The 17207-nt window shown below is 40.9% G+C and overlaps 1 protein-coding gene and 1 long non-coding RNA gene across 6 annotated transcripts; one reads left to right on the top strand and one right to left on the bottom strand.

The window, feature by feature from the left end:
• The first annotated feature begins 147 nt into the window (after window positions 1-147).
• Window positions 148-4504, top strand: LOC149047394 (uncharacterized). Its single transcript, XR_016186447.1, has 3 exons — window positions 148-349; window positions 3093-3173; window positions 4124-4504. It is a non-coding gene; the product is annotated as an uncharacterized LOC149047394 (long non-coding RNA).
• Window positions 4396-17162, bottom strand: LOC113683417 (uncharacterized). Of its 5 annotated transcripts, none has more exons than XM_089205762.1 (4): window positions 17097-17143; window positions 15159-15248; window positions 5704-9142; window positions 4396-5558 (listed from the first exon to the last, which is right to left on the bottom strand). In XM_089205762.1, exon 3 carries the CDS (start codon window positions 9110-9112, stop codon window positions 5720-5722), a length of 3393 nt encoding a protein of 1130 aa, XP_089061888.1. In that variant the 5' UTR covers window positions 9113-9142; window positions 15159-15248; window positions 17097-17143; the 3' UTR covers window positions 4396-5558; window positions 5704-5719. The 5 variants fall into 5 exon arrangements, with proteins under 5 accessions (XP_089061888.1, XP_089061887.1, XP_027056462.2 ...); XM_089205761.1 differs by having other exon boundaries at window positions 15175-15248; window positions 17097-17136; XM_089205764.1 differs by having other exon boundaries at window positions 5375-5558; window positions 6289-9142; window positions 15175-15248; window positions 17097-17136.
• Window positions 17163-17207: the final 45 nt, after the last annotated feature.

The raw sequence follows: 17207 nt of genomic DNA, 5'->3' as shown, positions 1-17207 counted from the left end.
GCTTCTCTATTTTTATTTTGGTAAAGAACACGTAGCTTTTAAACGTTAGACTAAGAATTGTCCTCAAAAAAAAAAAAAGTTCTTTCGTACGATTTTAGTGAACTTTCATTTTCATTAGTCCCAGTCCATAGTCAACACGGTGAGTCTCTCAGGTGCCTCTGGAACTTCATTTACTGAGTATCTATGAAGGAGTTTTGTACGGAATTACTCCTTAAGCCTTAGGTTGGACAAATTCGATTGTTTCACTCGCTTCTTCACCCAAAAAAAACACTCAGGAGCTCTGGAATCAAGTCGCTCTCATCAAGATGGTGGCTACATAAGCTTTCGTAGTTCTGTCCCTTTGAGACGGGTAAGTTAAAAAAAAGCTTTACACATCCATACTATTTTCACGAAGTTTATTTCTCAGAATATTGAAATTCAAAATGTAACGTTTCAACGATTCAAATACGCGTTATTAATCTGTTATTGGATCTTGCACATTTCTCGTGCAATGCTCGCGCCAGCATGATCGGTCCAACTTTGATTACTCGAGGTCTCACATGCATTGATTGCTCAAGACAAGTTTTTTTCTTCAATGGATGAACTTTTCTTTCCACATTGTGAATATTTTCTCCCACTTGTAAAAATTTTCTGAATCTCTTCTCGGTGACCGTATAATAAATTGTTCACTGTATAGAGCAGAACCAAACAATTACTTGCATCATAGACTACTTCAGTTGGCTTATTATTTTGCATAGATTACTACTCCCTACATGTGCAAGCTACATCTTACTTAATTTAACCCTTTAACTCCCAGAAGTAATTACAATGTAACTTCTTCCTATAGTATCCATACATTATACAGCAAACAGGTTGTGAGAATACGCTAACTCATCAGGTACAATTTATTACCTTGATTGAACACCAAATTTTTGCAACCAATTTTACAAGGAAATGTGTAGTAGCTAGAGGGTAGAATTGACAGTCAGATCTTAACAGTTAAAGAGTTAATTGTACAAGGGATGTCTTCTTCAACTTAAAAAAAATCAGTTTTCTAATCTTCCCTATCAAACCTTCCATTAGTAATGGGAAATGTCCTCTCTGTAGGTTCTCAGTCCTGACTTTCTTCATCCAATGTAGATGTCTTCTCTCTTGGGTTTTTTTTTGTCTACTTTGTACAGAACAAACCCTCCAATCTCCTATTTATTTCATTAATGTTGTGGGTTGAAGTAAATTTGGGTATCTTCCCTTACAAGAGAAGAAATCAAATTAATTTATTTCCAATTAAAATTGATGGCTGTTTTTTTTTCACTCTGACGAAGGGCTAACGCTCGAAACGTCAGCTTTTTTACCCTTTACGGTGGCTAATTTACGTTTTCAACCCAGTTGTTAACACTAAATTACCTGCTATACTCTCCCACCGATGCAGCACCACAGTTTCTTTAGAAACTTACCCTTTTATTCATTATGTTTTTTTTTGTTTGTTTGTTTTTTTTTTTTTAACTTTTCTCAATTCTGAACATTCAAGTGAATCTATACAACAACTTCTCAGGCATAGCACCCAATTTTCATGGTCAATCTGCAGTTGTGTGAATACATGTATGGTTCTTCTTTGAGAAATCAAAAGTTCAAGGGAACCACTCTTCATTATTCTGCACTGCTAATAAAAAATTTGATTTGCAGTATAGTTTTTTTTCATTTACAGATTGTTGTTGATAATGATGATGAAAAAGAGTGGTTGATATATGACACAGGCTCTAGTCATGTATGGTGTCCCCTTGCTTGTCTATTCCCTGCAAATTCTTACTCTCTTAAGTCTTGGTTACAGGGTGATATCTGTAAGTTTCATAATTTAAATAAATCATTCACTATTAACACTTCCCCTCAAATAAGCACTGCCTTAGAATAAATACAATAGGCAAATGAAATAAGGGATAAATTTTCAAGAAACTGTGGTGCTGTGTCAGTAGGAGGTATAAAAAGATAATCTCGTTTTATTAACTGATTTGATAATGACAATAAAATTGGCCACTGTAAAGAGGTTTTAAAGCTGATGTTTTAAGGGGTTATCCTTTGTCATGGCAAATAGATGAATTGTGTTTTATATGTGTTTTATGATGAAAAGAAAAAATAGGCACCCTCCCAGTTTCTTAAATCTCTCATCAGTTCTTCTAAGAAACACTTAATGACAACAGAGGATGGCTAGTACTTTTGTCTTTATAACTTTCATGAGGATTTTGATACAGATTACATGAGTATTGCACAATGGGCATCTACTATGACCATTTTACTTCAAAGAAAGTAGTTATCCTGTATTGAGTACACCATACACTATACCTAAATTAGCAATATTTTTCCTCTTTAACCTAATATTGGACAAACCTGTAATAATTTTTTCATCCCCTGAGAGACAGTAGCGCCTAGTTTTTCCTCACATCTCTTTAACCCTTTAACTCCCTTGAATGACTAAGACAGAATTTCTCCTTACAATATCAGAACAACATCAACCAGATAAGTGATGAGAAAAAATTAATTGGGGTATAATAAGGTGATGCAATACTAAATTCTCTGAACTAACATTATAAGAATTGTATGGTCGACAGTAAGGAGAATTACAAATTTGTTCTGGGAGTTGAAGGGTTAATATCTTCTGTGAATTACACATTAAGTCACAAGAATAAAAGAAATAATCAGCAACTAAAGAACCTCTGGATTGCTACACAAATTCTCCTTGTCAGTATCTTAGGAAATTGTAGAGAACAGTATTGAGAATATGCATGCTAATATCAGGGTTTAAAGGTTCAAATCACAAGTCCAATGGGTATCTTCTTAAGAGCTGTTTCCCTTTTAGTTATCATAGTTTTATACAGGAACAGGTTTGAAACCATGGGTAATATTCGATCATATTATTTGATTGTCTGGGTGAGGGTAGTCCCGAGAAGAGCTGTTGTCAGTGGTTTGTGTCTGGTATTTCCACAACCTTAGCAGAAGTAATCATTAGAGTCAAGTGACTCTGACTTGACTCAGACTATTAGTCATATTATGATAAAAGCTCTTTGCCTAAAATATCATTTAAAATTTGCCAAGTCCTAAATCTTATTTTATGTTTCCAGGTAGAATATCCTATGTATTGGACATATGGTGAATGGACTGAAGGCTTCAGATGACTTGTGGGCTACCTGAAACTAGACTAGGTTGGTGTATATATCTCAGAGAGAACAAAAAGGATACAGAAAGAGGACTGCAAAATCACATGTTTTGCAAATAAAATTTTGTGTTTTGGTAATGATTACCACTAGAGTTATCCAGGAGAGGGTAAAGGATTAATCCAGTTAGATGGTACTTGTACAACCATAAAAGTCAACTTTGAGAACCACCTAGTAAATGCAGAAAGGTCTCTCTCTCTTCCTCTGGCATGTAAAAAAATTTGGGTTCAATAAGTGGTGTAAAGGCATAAGTAAGTCTCTGCTGCCCCTTATGAAGCAGTTACCCTCATCACTTTAAAATTATAAATTTTCACCCTAAAGGGTTTATGTTAATTCACATGAGCTTGTTACTGCACTTAGCTACAAGAGATTTTTTAGGGTATCTTAAAAAGTAATTGTTGTATTGATTTGATAAATTTTCCCCTCTTTTTGGTCCATATATTTGGAGCATCTCTTGGAGGTTTCCTTGCACAGAAGTAACGTTCTGTGAAAGTTTCGGTTCCTTTTCCTAATTTTGATAAACAAGAAAGGACCAACTATGTAATCAGTTAAGGCTTAGCTTAATACAGCCTCTTTTCATTTCTTGCTTGACATACTGGTTTAACCCTTTAAACCCTAACATCAGTTTGTATATTCTCCATACTTTTTTCTACACATTTCCTAAGGTGCTGACAAGGAGAATTTTTCTCACAATCAAGGCCTTCTTAAGTTGGTGATCATTTGTATTGTTCTCATAACCTTACTGTATGATTCAGCAGTGCTAGAGTAAGGAGAAATAGGATGCTAATCACTCATAGGAGTTAAAGGGTTAAGATTTCGACATCAGAGGAACTGAAGCCATAGCAATTGAGATCAAATGATACAAAAGAAATCTTGTGCTGACCCATAATATTTCGACGAAATATCTGATTACCTTTAACAGTTTATTTTTTTTACAGCTAAGGTATTCCTGATTGGTGCAGTATGTCAGTGGAAGCTACAACCTCAGCGTTATGGTAGGATACCCTGGGGGAGTAAATTGAAATTATTTGTTTGTGTGCCTGCAGAAGATTATAGAAGTGACTTCTTGGGATTAAAGCTAGGAATAGATTAAGGAGCGACAGGATTGTTAAGGATTGGGATGATTTACTTGGATTGCAATTTAGGCTTGTGGTTTTCATTTCAGCACAATTTTTTAAGTTTTAGTTTTTGATGATGAACAATCAAACAATTTAAATAATTAATTTAATCAATTAAAATTGTACCTTTCTTGTTTGACACATGAGGTATAGTAACCATGACAGTAGCATTTTAAAGAAATAAAGCTTTTCAAATCAGTATTTCAATTCACACTCACTCAATTACAATGATTTTGTGGAAATTAATACATGGGCGCGCGTAGATATGAAATTCCTCTTGAAGTATTCGACTCGCGAGCTATCGAGGAGAAATTTCATATCTACGCACGCCCATGTGTTAATTTGTTTACTTTATAAAGAAGAGCCCTTTAAGACTTTCAAAGCTGACGTTTGGAGCGTTGGCCCTTCGTCAGAGCTAAGGGCTTAAGAAAGTCGAATTTATTGAATGAAAAAATAGGATACAAAGTCTCCGAAAAATCGTAAAGTGCGTTGGCGATACGGCTCAAGATGAATAAATTGCTTGAATCATTACAAAAACAAACAATGAAAGTAACATTCTATTTACAAAATTGTCAGTTAATGACTTTTTCCTTGGCGACAAAATCGGCTTATGGCAAATGTTCCAGTTGTCGATTTCCGTTTTCAGCCGTGAGAAATGCCACTACCAAAGCCACTGTTTACTCAACTTTCACCTTCTGGGAAATTTTAAACGTCTTTGTCTATAAGCGATACGGATATTTCAGTGTTTTAGCAGCCATAATCCAAGAAAATTTCGACAAACAACTATGGATCGCGAAGAGTGAAGGCTTTGCCATTCATTTATCAACCTAACCGAGTGGCGCGAATGCGAGTGACGTGTCAGCAGCTGATTGGCGTAAAAGTAAAAAATTATCGTAATTTTTTTGACGTGTGTTGTTACGGCTTTTCTCAGGGCTAAAAATCCTTGTGTAATACTGCAGTTTATGTGATGAATTATTTTCTTATTTGTCTCCTCTTTCGACTCGAAGTGCATTTTCTTTGAGGCTGTCTTCGTCCTCGCACCTTTGAGCATACTACAGAGATTTTCTCAAATGATTGACACGTTTAGTAAAACTTATAATAATTTAACACTACAAATTAAAAGTCCAATAAAATGAAGGTATTAGCTGCTCTTGTATTTCCACTCAGAATCCCTTCATGACAGCGACATCTTTCACAGTTTATTGGATTGATACACCTGGTCCTTTTTCCTCCAGTTATGAAGAATTCTCTCACACTGTTGAACAAAAAGAAAAATTGTGAGCTGATTCCGTCACTGAAAAACACGCTTGCTTCGTTACATGTTGTAGTGTGCCAGACGTACTTCTAAATTGCGTTATTATTTTTTTTTACTTAAATTTGTATCACTGCATCGTACTCACATCCCGGGACTTGCATTCACTTGGCGAATTGGAATGACACATCGTCTCCAATCAACACGAATGGTGCCCATTTTCTCACTTCCGAGTAGTCTGGGTTCTCTCTCATCCATTTCATACTTTCATGAAGAGATTCACTCGCACTCTTTCCATTCACCAAGTGCTGGTAGAATTGCTTCATGAACTCCATTGTTGCTTCGTCTTCCACAGCCCAGAGAGACGCCAACACTGAGCGAGCGCCAGATCCTAAGAAGGCTCGAGCTATGCCAACAACTCCCTCAGCTTTGATATGTCCTTTTCCACTGTGACAGCAACTGAGCACCACCAGTTTGGCTCGCAATCTGACTGCTGAGATGTCGGCCATTGTCAACAGAAAGTCATCCCTCTCTCGGTTGGATGGAGCTAATGCGATATTACCTCTCTCTTCTTCACCATGTGCAGCAATGTGAATGAGACTTACAGAGTTTATATTCTGTAGGACCGCTTCCTTGGTAGCTTCTTTACCAGTTAAGGGTTTAACATTAAGAATCTTTCCAATCATATCAACTTCTTTTCTAGCACACGGTAATGGACTAAATGTTAACTCACTTCCCTGGTGCGTGACAGTACCAACATCAGGATCGCCAACTATAAGAACACCAGTTCCGCTGTGATAATCTGCAGGACTGTCTTGGATCAGCTTGAGAATCGTCAAAGATGGGGTGTACCGAATCCTGAACTTTTCTGCCAGAAATTCTCCTCTCTCGTTCATCAACGCAGAAAATGGAACTCTGAATAACGAACGATCAGGGACGACAATTATCTCAGATCCTTTCAGAAGATCAGCCACAGGAGCGACGATGACTTTATACAACACTTTGAGGGGTGGTTCTTCATTTGAACTTCCTTCATTCTTCTCCTTGACGTGGCAGTTGTTTTGGCTGTGTTCAAATTTTGGGCTTTCTTGAGGCTCGGCTGGGGATCTTCTGTCAAAATCTTCACCTCGCAGAAACAGCGAACGATCTTCACACTGTTCGCCTGGCAAAAGTGAAAACTGTCTGTAACACTGATTTGCAAGATTCTCTACCCAGTCTTGGGTCGACTGTGAACCTTGATGTCTAATGTTTTCAAGAAAATCATCTGTTTTGACCGCTTTAAGCATCGTTTCCCGGTTAGCCTTTAAAATCCAACAGAAAAGAAGATGTCCTTGTACAAAATAGAATGATAGGCAGGACTTATTCTTATCTCTGGCAGTATGATGCAAATAAGCCAATTGGCTGGAATCCAAGTTAGGCAAAGGTGGTGCGGAATATCTTTCAACCATCAACTCCGCAAGTGATCTGGCCCGTACAAGCTCCACAACTGACAAAGCGAGATCAAAATTTTTCAGTCTGATCAATGTGATAACCATTACTTGATAAGGTCCATCGTGTTTGTCAGCAAAGCCTATCTTGTAATACTCGCTTTCTCCGATTGACTTCTGTGTCTCCTCAAGAGCCTTAATACTTCTTTCCAGATACCACCAAAATTTTTCAAGATCTAAAGTCAAATGATAAACGCATGCTATATTACAGCAGCAAATGCTAATGCCTCGAAGGTCTTCCATCATTTCGTAACACGAAAGTGCCTGTTTGAAAAACATCATCGCTTTTTTCATATCCTTTTTATAGACGTAACAACCCCCCAAGGAATTGTGCATTTTCGCTTCCACTCTTTTCCCGTCAGTTTCTTTCGCTAGGCTTAGTCCTTGTTGGTAAAGATTTGTCGCCCTTTCATATTCGCCTTGCGAACAATACAGGTCTCCAAGTGCTCCCAGAACAACACTTTCTTTATCTTTGCTTCCAATTCGTTTGACGATGTCCAATGACCTTTCAAGGCAACTTGCCGCCGTTGGTAAGTCGCCTTCCAACTGATAGACAGTCCCAAGATTAATGAGCTGCGACGCTTCCTGAGCGATGTCTCCGACGTCTCTGAAGATTTGCAATGCTTCTTTGAAATACGTTTTTGCTTTCTCAGACTCGCCAGTGATAGACTCCAATTCGGCTAAATCGGATAAAATTGATCCCTCCATACTTCTTTGACCAACCTCTCTTGCTATCTTTCGACTCTTCTCAAAATGTTCTTTGGCTTGCACATATTCTCCACGATTCTTACAGGAAATTCCCAAGTGATGGTACTCGGACGGTATGGTATCTTGCAAGCCGGTTCCACTCTTTAAATCTAGTGCCTTTTTACCGTACTCTTGTGCTCTGGCATCATCACCAAGAAGTTGATAGACAGCTGCAAGATTGCCGTAGTCTATTGCTTGGCCTAGAATGAGATTCGTTTCCTTGTGGATTTTCAATGCCTGCTCAAAATATTGCTTTGCCTTATAGAGATCACCCATTGACATATATACAGAACCGAGATTACTGTATTGTTGTCCTTCTCCTATTCTATCACCAATTTTCTTGTAAATAGCCAAAGATTGCCGGTGGAATTCTAATGCCTCTTCGTATTTTCCGCGAACGTGGCACAGGTTTCCAAGTTCAGCATTTAAAGTACCTTCCTCTTCCTTGACACCGATTTCCGCGTAAAGCTCGAGTGCCTTCCTAGCGCACGTTTCAGCCATCGCAAAGTCGTTTTTACTATGATAAAAAGCTCTTAAGCCATTATACGTGAAGGCTTCTCCTCTTTTGTTGCCCAGCTGTTTACTTATAGACAGTGCCCTCATGTAACATTCTTCTGCATCGTCAAATTCTTCAAGAGATGTGTGGATGTCACCGAAATTCCGGTAAATCATGATTTCGTCGTACAAATTCCCAGTATATTTACATACCTCGAGGGCTTCATGTTGCACACGTTTTGCGTTTTGGAAGTCTCGAAGAATTTCATAGTATTTTCCAAGATCATTTAAGGCTTCCCCTAGCTTTATCAAAGCTTGATCACCGGCCTCCTTTAAAGTTGCCACTGCCTTTTCATAAAAATCTTTAGCCTGATTGTATTCTTCCAATCTTCCATGTAGTCTGCCAATTTGCATGAGTATCACTCCAAGTTCCTTTTTATTACCAGTTTTAATCCAGATTTCAAGTTCCTTTCCAAAGTAGTCCTTGGCTTTAGGGAAGAGGAACAAAGGCTCCAGACGGCAGAGGAGCTTTCCAACACAGATGCGCGATTCAACTGAGAAATGACTATTTTGAAGATGTATACGGATTGCCTCTTCTCCATTTTTAATCGCATTCTTGGTATCACCAATAAGACAGTAAAGGTCAAACAACCTGTGAAAGACTAAGGCAGAAAAAGCATTTAACTTTTCCATTTTACACTGCTTTAAAAGAACCAAGCACTCGGTGAATATCTCGATAGCCTTTTTGTAACGACATGTCTGAAGCAAAACGGATGCCACTGCAATGCCAATGAAGAGAGCCCAAGATATCTCATCCATGTTGTCCATTATCACTACCACTGAGGGTCTGCAGTGAACCTATATCACAGTGAGCAAAGAGGTAAAGAGTCACAGTTGGTTTATCCTGTACAAGAAAGGGAATTATTATATCGCTGGCAAGGTGGGCCCTGCTAGGGATTGACCGCTTTGATCCTACACAAGAAAAAAATTACTTGGACATGTAAGTTTCGTAAATAAAAATAAACCAGTCCCAATTCTTAATAAAGCGATAATCGTTTTGCTTTATTAATAAATCCTTCATTGACCAGGTTTGATCGGTGATATGGCTGGATATCACCTCCTTCTTTTTTAGCATTTTTATGGACCCCGACTTCGTCTCGGTCCATAAAAAGGCAGTGAAAGAACACTGCCAATATCCATTACTCACGCTTGGTCAATAACACATAATTTTCAGCAATTTATAGTTATAATTCCATGGTAGAAGTTGATACATTTAGCCGCAAGCGGCAGTGCCTCATGCATTCGCTGGGATGGTGAGTGCATTCGTCTATTCATGCAATAAGTGCAAACAAATGTCAAAGGTAGCCACTTTCGTTTTTTCATCGCAGTTGTCCCCCAAGGCGCCTCTTATTCCTTTCAAGTAAGGCGAATGGCCAATCGTACTACTCTAACTGACTGGATTAGTTTTTATTAATTGAGAAAGTATTTTGAAGCGAAAACTTTGGTGAGAACACGAATTAGCGAAGATAAAGACACCTTACTTTGTAACAAATGAAAGGAAAATCAGTATATAAGTGTTACGCTTATCTCTCTGAAAACGCAATTTCTCGTGTGATACCGCGGACCCGTCTCCTCCAGGCGGAAAGGAGGGGAGGGGAGAAGGGGGTTGAGGAAGGAGGGCGTGAGTCAGAGTACCCTTCGCACAACGTTTTATCCATATACTCTTACCTAGCATACAACGTATCCAGACGGGTCTAACTGGGGTGATGGCTTTTACAGCTCACTTTTAATTTATTTCCGAAAAAAATTTCCTGTTAACTTGTTTTACAAGTATTAGTTAAAATGTGTCAATTTTTACGCCTAACGGTTAAATTTTTTTGCTTTTTTACGGTCAACAGTGAACCCCATGACACCCGCTGTCAGGTGTCATATCACAGCGCTCATATTTTCGCTTAAAATCTTTTAAGTCACGTGTAGAGGAAAAGAAATTAAAACCCAACTTAACTGAGGAGGAAAGACCACAATGATCGAACAGATTTAGGAAATTTGAGTATGACATCGAAAGCTCATACAAGATATGCATACAATTTCCGTGTTACAACACTTGAAGGTCCATTCAAATAAATGTTATAATATTGGATTACATTGCCTCTTGGTGTCTGCCCTCCACATCAATTACATGTATTAACTTGAAACTAACGGGACACCACAAGTAACGAAAGATCCTACAATATCGAGTGCTCGCACACAACAACAAGCCGTGGTCGTATATTACTCAGGTTGTTACTTCGTCCAAGGGGGGAAAGAGAAAGACAATTGAATTTTTAACAGTTTTGTTCCAATAAAAACACTGTCATGTCCTTATGTAATATCGTTATTTTCTTCGCATGAATATCATGTGCATGAAAAGGGTTTTTCACTTTCAGAGTCATATTCATTTAAAGAACTTCATACACATAGACTGATAAATTATTAATGCAATGAACCAAATTAAAATCATTACGAAGGAAATCGCAATTAAAAAATTCGTTTTGTAGCCACCTTCGACGTTTGAAACTAAACTGAAGCTTATAACGAAAATCACGTCGATTTTTGCGTTTAAATAGCAATTTCTGGTCATATATCTCGCACTTTGGGGAAAATAAATGCATTGTAGGCCTCCATCGGTCAGGGTCGACCATGGGTATAGCATCCTAATTGTGTGTTTGGCTGGAGCATCTGCGACTATGACTGTGAAGGCCAATGCGTGAATGGCAGTCCCTGCCGCAAGTGCTGCACGTGTATGCTGTTTGTTGGACATTGCTGATACGAAGTTTTCTGCGGGTCCGCCTCCTTGTGGCAGCTTGTGTCAGCTTCTCTTCTCCTGTTTTGAGGTGCCTCGTAACGGCTCCTCTCCATTGTGACCGATCAGCTGCGAGATTTTCCCAGGTCTCTGTGTCAATTCCTACAGCCTTCATGTCACGCTTCAAAGCATCTCGGTATCGCAGCTGTGGGCGTCCTCTGCGTCTACTTCCAGTGGCTAGTTCACCATACAGTAAGTCTTTGGGGATGCGGCCGTCTGGCATGCGATGAACGTGGCCCAGCCAGCGGAGTCTACGTTGCCTGAGTAAGGTTGACATGCTTGGCAGGCCCGCACGAGACAAGACCTCTGTGTTTGGGACTTTGTCTTGCCACGAAATTCCCAGGATGCGGCGGAGGCTTCTCATGTGGAAGGTGTTCAGGCGTTTTTCTTGTCTGGCGTACATCGTCCATGTCTCGCTGCCATATAGCAGTGTACTGATGACACAAGCGCTGTATACTGCCATCTTGGTCTTCTCTGTGAGCATGGGGTTGGACCACACACGTGTAGTGAGGCGTGCAAGTGTGGCAGCCGCCTTTCCAATTCTCTGGTCGAGCTCGAAGTCTAAGGAGAGATTGTCAGTGACAGTGGAGCCTAGATACGTAAAATGATGGACCACTTCGAGCTCGTAATCGTCGATGGTAACGGATGGTGGTGTTTCTGTTCCTTGTTCCAGGACTTTAGTCTTTTTCAGGCTGATGGTAAGCCCAAAGTCTTTGCAGGCCTGAGAGAAATGGTCCATGAGTGACTGAAGTGCTTGCTGAGTATGGCAGGCTACTGCTGCATCGTCAGCAAATAGCATGTCTCTTATCAGGGCTTCACGCACTTTGGTCTTTGCTCGGAGACGGGCAAGATTGAAAAGCCTGCCATCTGATCTTGTATGCAGGTAGATCCCTTCTTTCGATGCGCCAAATGCATGTTTCAGAAGGAAGGCAAAGAAGATTCCGAAAAGGGTTGGGGCAAGTACGCAGCCCTGTTTGACACCGCTGTTGATGTTGAATGACTCAGAGGTTCTGCCGTTGAACTGCACAGTCCCCTGCATGTTGGCATGGAAGGACTCAATCAGGCTGTGTAGTTTAGGGGGGCAGCCAATTTTAGATAGAATTCTGAAGAGACCCTCTCTGCTTACAAGATCAAACGCCTTGGTCAGATCGATGAAGGCAATGTACAAAGGCATCTGCTGCTCTCTGCATTTCTCCTGAAGCTGGCGGAGGGAGAATACCATGTCTATCGTTGATCTTTCTGCTCGAAAGCCGCACTGTGACTCTGGATAGATACGTTCAGCCAGTTTCTGAAGTCTTACCAAAATAACCCGAGCAAAGACTTTGCCCACAACGCTGAGTAAGGAGATGCCCCTGTAGTTGTTGCAGTCACTGCGATCTCCCTTGTTTTTGTAGAGGGTAACGATCTTAGCATCCCTCATGTCTTGTGGTACGGCCCCTTCTTTCCAGCACGCACATAGGACATTATGTAAAGGCTGTAATAGTGTAGTCTTGCAGTGTTTGATCAGGTCAGGGGGGATCCCGTCACTGCCTGGAGCTTTCCTTGAGGCCAAGCTGTTGATAGCCTTGCTGAGTTCGTCATTAGTGGGTTCGTTGTCAAGCTCTTCCATTACAGGTAAGCATTTTATGGCATCAAGGGCTGATGATGTTACTACATTCTGTCTTGAATAGAGATCAGAGTAGTGTTCCACCCATCTCTCCATCTGTTGTCCCTTGTCTGTGATGGCTTCCCCTGAGGTGGATTTAAGGGAAGCTGTCTTGTTCTGGATTGGACCTATTGATGTTTTGATGCCTTCATACATCCCTCTTATGTTCCCAGTAATTGCTACAGTCTGGATGGCTTCGCTGAGTTCGGTCCAGTAGTCGTTGGCACAGCGTCTTGCAGTGTGTTTGACTTTGTTCCTTATAGCTCGGAGAATCTGAAGATTTTTCTCGCTGGGTAATCGCTTGTATTCCGTTAGAGCGGCACGCTTTGCTTCTATGATGGGGGTCATCACAGCGGATTTAGCTTTGAACCAGTCATGCGATTTCGAGGTACTTTTTCCAAAGGTGGCCAAGGCAGTGCGGTGCATAGTATCCCGTAAGGTGGTCCACTTCTCAGTTGCGGAGTCCCCTGACTGTAATGTTGCTAGATGATTCTCAAACCTCTCAGCAAATTGCTCTTTAAGATCAGGCTGGCTCAACTTAATGACATCAATACGAGGGCTCCCTTTCTTCTTGCCACGGTGGAACCTTTTCGGATGGAGCCTGACCTTGCAACACACCAAGGAGTGGTCTGTGTCACAGTCCGCGCTGTGGTAAGAGCGTGTGTGGAGGACGTTCTTAATAGCGGTTCGTCTGACAAGGATAAGGTCCAGCTGATGCCACTGCTTTGAGCGCGGGTGTCTCCAAGAGACCTTGTGCTGAGGTTTGGTCTTGAAAAAAGAGTTGGCTATGCAGAGTTTGTGATAGGTGCATAGCTCGAGCAGTCTCTGGCCATTGTCGTTCATCTTGCCTATGCCAAACTTTCCAAGGCAAGAAGGCCATGATCTTTGATCAGCTCCTACTCTGGCGTTGAAGTCGCCCAGAAGGATAAGTTGTTCTTTGTTTGGGATGTTGCTGATCGTGGCTGTGAGCTGATCATAAAACTCGTCTTTAATTTCAGGTGTAGCAGAGAGTGTTGGAGCATACACGCTGACGAGAGTTACAGGGCCTGCCGTGGTGTTCAGGCAGAGAGTGAGGAGTCGCTCTGAGCCGCTGTTGCCTGGCTTTACCATGTTCAGCAGGTTGTTCTTCACTGCAAAGCCCACCCCATGCTGACGCGGTACATTGGGGCTTTTCCCCTGCCAGAAGAAGGTGTAGTCTTTCTCCTTCAGTCTTCCAGAGTCTGCAAGTCGTGTTTCTTGTAAGGTGGCAATGTCCACATTAAGCCTCCTAAGTTCGTCGTTAATGATGGCTGTTTTCCTGGAGTCGCTGACGTCCTGAAGGTCTTCTGAGAGGCCCGTCAGCATTGTTCTAACGTTCCAGCAGCCTAGTTTCAGGACTGGTTTCTTTTGATGATTTTTGTTATTGCCTGGTGCAAAGTTTGCAGTCTGCCTGTTGGATATCTCCTAATCTCCATGCACCCAATGAAGAAAGCAAACCGTGGCGGGACAGCACCTTATTGACTGGGGGCTGCCCAGCTTGAGGCGGGCGGTAGCTGTCCAGTGGGATTCGAAGATCCCTCCCACCGACGAGAACGACCCCTGGCGCTTCACTCTACGCCAATCGAGCAGTAGCTTATCACCGGTAAACTGCCATTCTCCGTGTTGTGTCTACGCCATGGGCGTAGCTGGAGTGTCCTCTCCAGGTGTAGTGCGAGGTGTGTTGGTGTGTAGTGTAGGCGGATGCTAGCCTGGGCAGTGTTTTATGGAGAACAAGCTGTTGCCCATGTAACATGTTCCCCCTCTCCACGTCACTGATGGGGCCAAAGGAACAACAAGGTCGTTACAATTTGGGACCAGTGCCGTCGCAGGAGCTGCCAGCACGGGTTGAATTCAACTTCGAGCTGCCTTAGGGACTCCAACTCCGGATTTTTCCTCGAGGTTTACTCCTGAAGCCTTTTCCATGTGTGGATATAGCCGCAAGGCAGCAGAGGTTTGGGATAAGGGTTTTCCTTCCCCTAGGTAAACTGCCTTTCCAGGCTAGCGAGCTCTACCTGCCCTGTGCTGTAACCCTAGCAGGGGTGGCTGCGGGGCTGTAAACACTTGCCAAAGGTGTCACCCCAGACTCTGGTGGGCGGGGTCGTCCATGTCCCCGTGGTAGGCTGAGGTCCAACCTGTCCTACCCCAGTGCCCCAAAAAAAAATGTTGAATTCATTCATTCAAAGTTGAAAATTACACAGTAGCCGATAATGATAATTACCTTTTAAAACTTTCTTTCCTTCTTAACTTTGAAACTAATCGCAGTCAACAGTTCACCACTGTACCCTCCTGAGTTTTAAGAAACGTTTTCAGACGTTCAAAGCTCCCTGTCTAAATTAATAACAGCGCTAGAGCATCATATCTTTACATACCGTACTAACGTCTAACCTCCGCTTGAAGCGAAACCGGAAAACAGCGAACTACTAAGGAGGCGATCTCGATGATTGCATCATGTAAGCATCCTGAAATAGAGCATAACACTTTGCGATCGGAACTCAAAAATCAATTTTGATTGTCTTTCAACAAAATCCTTAGATATGTCTTCTTAGAACGAAAAAACCCAGGAAAATTAACTGTAAAATATTCCAAATAAGCTATGTGATTACAGAAGAAGAGGTTAGTTAATGATAGATTCGCCCTCACTTTAATCTCTATGACTTGAGCTGCATTTCACTCTTCGGCAGCATTTTTTGTTAGTTGGAAAAAAAAAATTCACGACAAGCCTTTTTAATTTGTCAAGTGCCTTAACAAACTCAATACATTATAGCCTTAGCAGCCTTTCCATGCCTGATAACCTTTATTTTTAATAAATCTGAAAAGGGATGATGCCGAGTCTACTCGCATCGCACTCGTGCGGGTGTAGAATATAAATAAATATTTATCGTTGTAAATCGACCATATGTCGTTCCCCATAGTATTCCTTATAACGTGTTCAAAATTTCAACGGTTCCTCCCGTAACTTAACACTGAGTCACACAACGCGTGACGCGTTCATGAATTCATCGTTGGCTTTTTCTCGAGACGTGAGCTTGGGCCGCCTGTGGTTTAACAATCTAAAGCTTTTTCGGTTAGTGCTCATTTCCGTCATTCTCGTGACCTTAATGTTTGATTTAGGGCGATACTGTAGGGAGAAACTAAATGCTTGTCATTCTTAACGGTTTAAGAGTTAACACAAATTAGCGGCTCAGAGAACATAGAATATAGAAAGAGTTTTCGTTTATGCTCAGTTATGCCTTAACTCTCGAGAGCATTAGTTCTTGCGAACTAGAAGCAATCTTCAGCATGAGAAAAATCAGAAAAAAAATCTGCTGCATGAACTTTATAAATTTTGGACACCACGCCGTTAAGAGTAGAATTCTGAGCTTTCGATCTCTTTGGTGAAGTATCAAAAATTTATAAAGTTCATATAAACTATAAAATTCCTAAACAACTAACCATAACGTCAAAAGAGAGAAAAAGTATTCATGAGCTCGTCTTAATTCACGCTTATTAAAATGTCTCTCACTCACACACTATTTTTTTCCATTGTGTTAGAGGAAATAAATCTCGTTGAGCCTGTCGATGCAAAGGCGAACTATCACTGTTGTATCCATCCTACCTCAATATTTTCTACTGAATTTTCAAACATTTCAATGAATCGGGTTGCCTTGTGTTATCATCCAGTGAATATCTTCAGCAAAAATGAAAAGATCTTTTTTTCCGTGTCACAACGTCTACATCATTGTAACGTTCTGTGAAAGTTTACCTCAAGGGATCCGATTACTGGCAACTCCCCCATTAAGTCATAATAGTGAATGGTTCGCGCAATTCGCGTAATAATCGTGTTAAAGTAAACCACTTTGACTTCATGATAACAATAAAGCGTTCATATTTTCTTCCCTTCTATAAATGTCATGTACCATAAAAGCTATGCTTTTATTTTTCAAGGTGCAACATCTACCGACGCCTTGAAGTTGATCAACTCGGTCACGCACAATTTAACTCATTACGAGCAAACTTACGCCGGAAAGATTGTAGCCAAGATTGACATTTGAAATAGAACTTAAGGCTAGTATGTATCCTACATCAAACGTTCCGTTCACTTAGTCATATCTGGATATATACCTCGCATTACGGGGGGTAAATGAATTCATTTTAAGAAACGATTACAGTTGATGTTGATGATCAAAATTGGGAGACTCTCTCCAAAATCTTATCACTCGAAGAAGCTAACCGTTCTCTTTTGTACCCAGCTAAGTTTTAAGAAATGTTTCCATGCATTAGCATTGCTCTATCTACATAAAATGATTGAGGTAAAGAATCTAGCTTACCCCGTCGTCTTGAGTTCAGCAAACCCGGAACTACACAACAACTGCTGTGCTGCGATTTCGATATATACGTCATGTAAGATTCCTAAAATTGTCCCTTGGACTTTGTAATCT

The sequence above is a fragment of the Pocillopora damicornis genome, chromosome 4 (genome assembly GCF_964200805.1).
Source record: "Pocillopora damicornis chromosome 4, jaPocDami1.2, whole genome shotgun sequence".
Taxonomy (NCBI): Eukaryota; Metazoa; Cnidaria; class Anthozoa; order Scleractinia; family Pocilloporidae; genus Pocillopora; species Pocillopora damicornis.
This window is presented reverse-complemented; position numbering and strand designations above follow the sequence as displayed.

Excerpts from the sequence above, each read along its gene's own strand:
- LOC113683417 (XM_027200661.2), bottom strand. The coding sequence starts at position 9,112 with ATGGACAACATGGATGAGATATCTTGGGCTCTCTTCATTGGCATTGCA.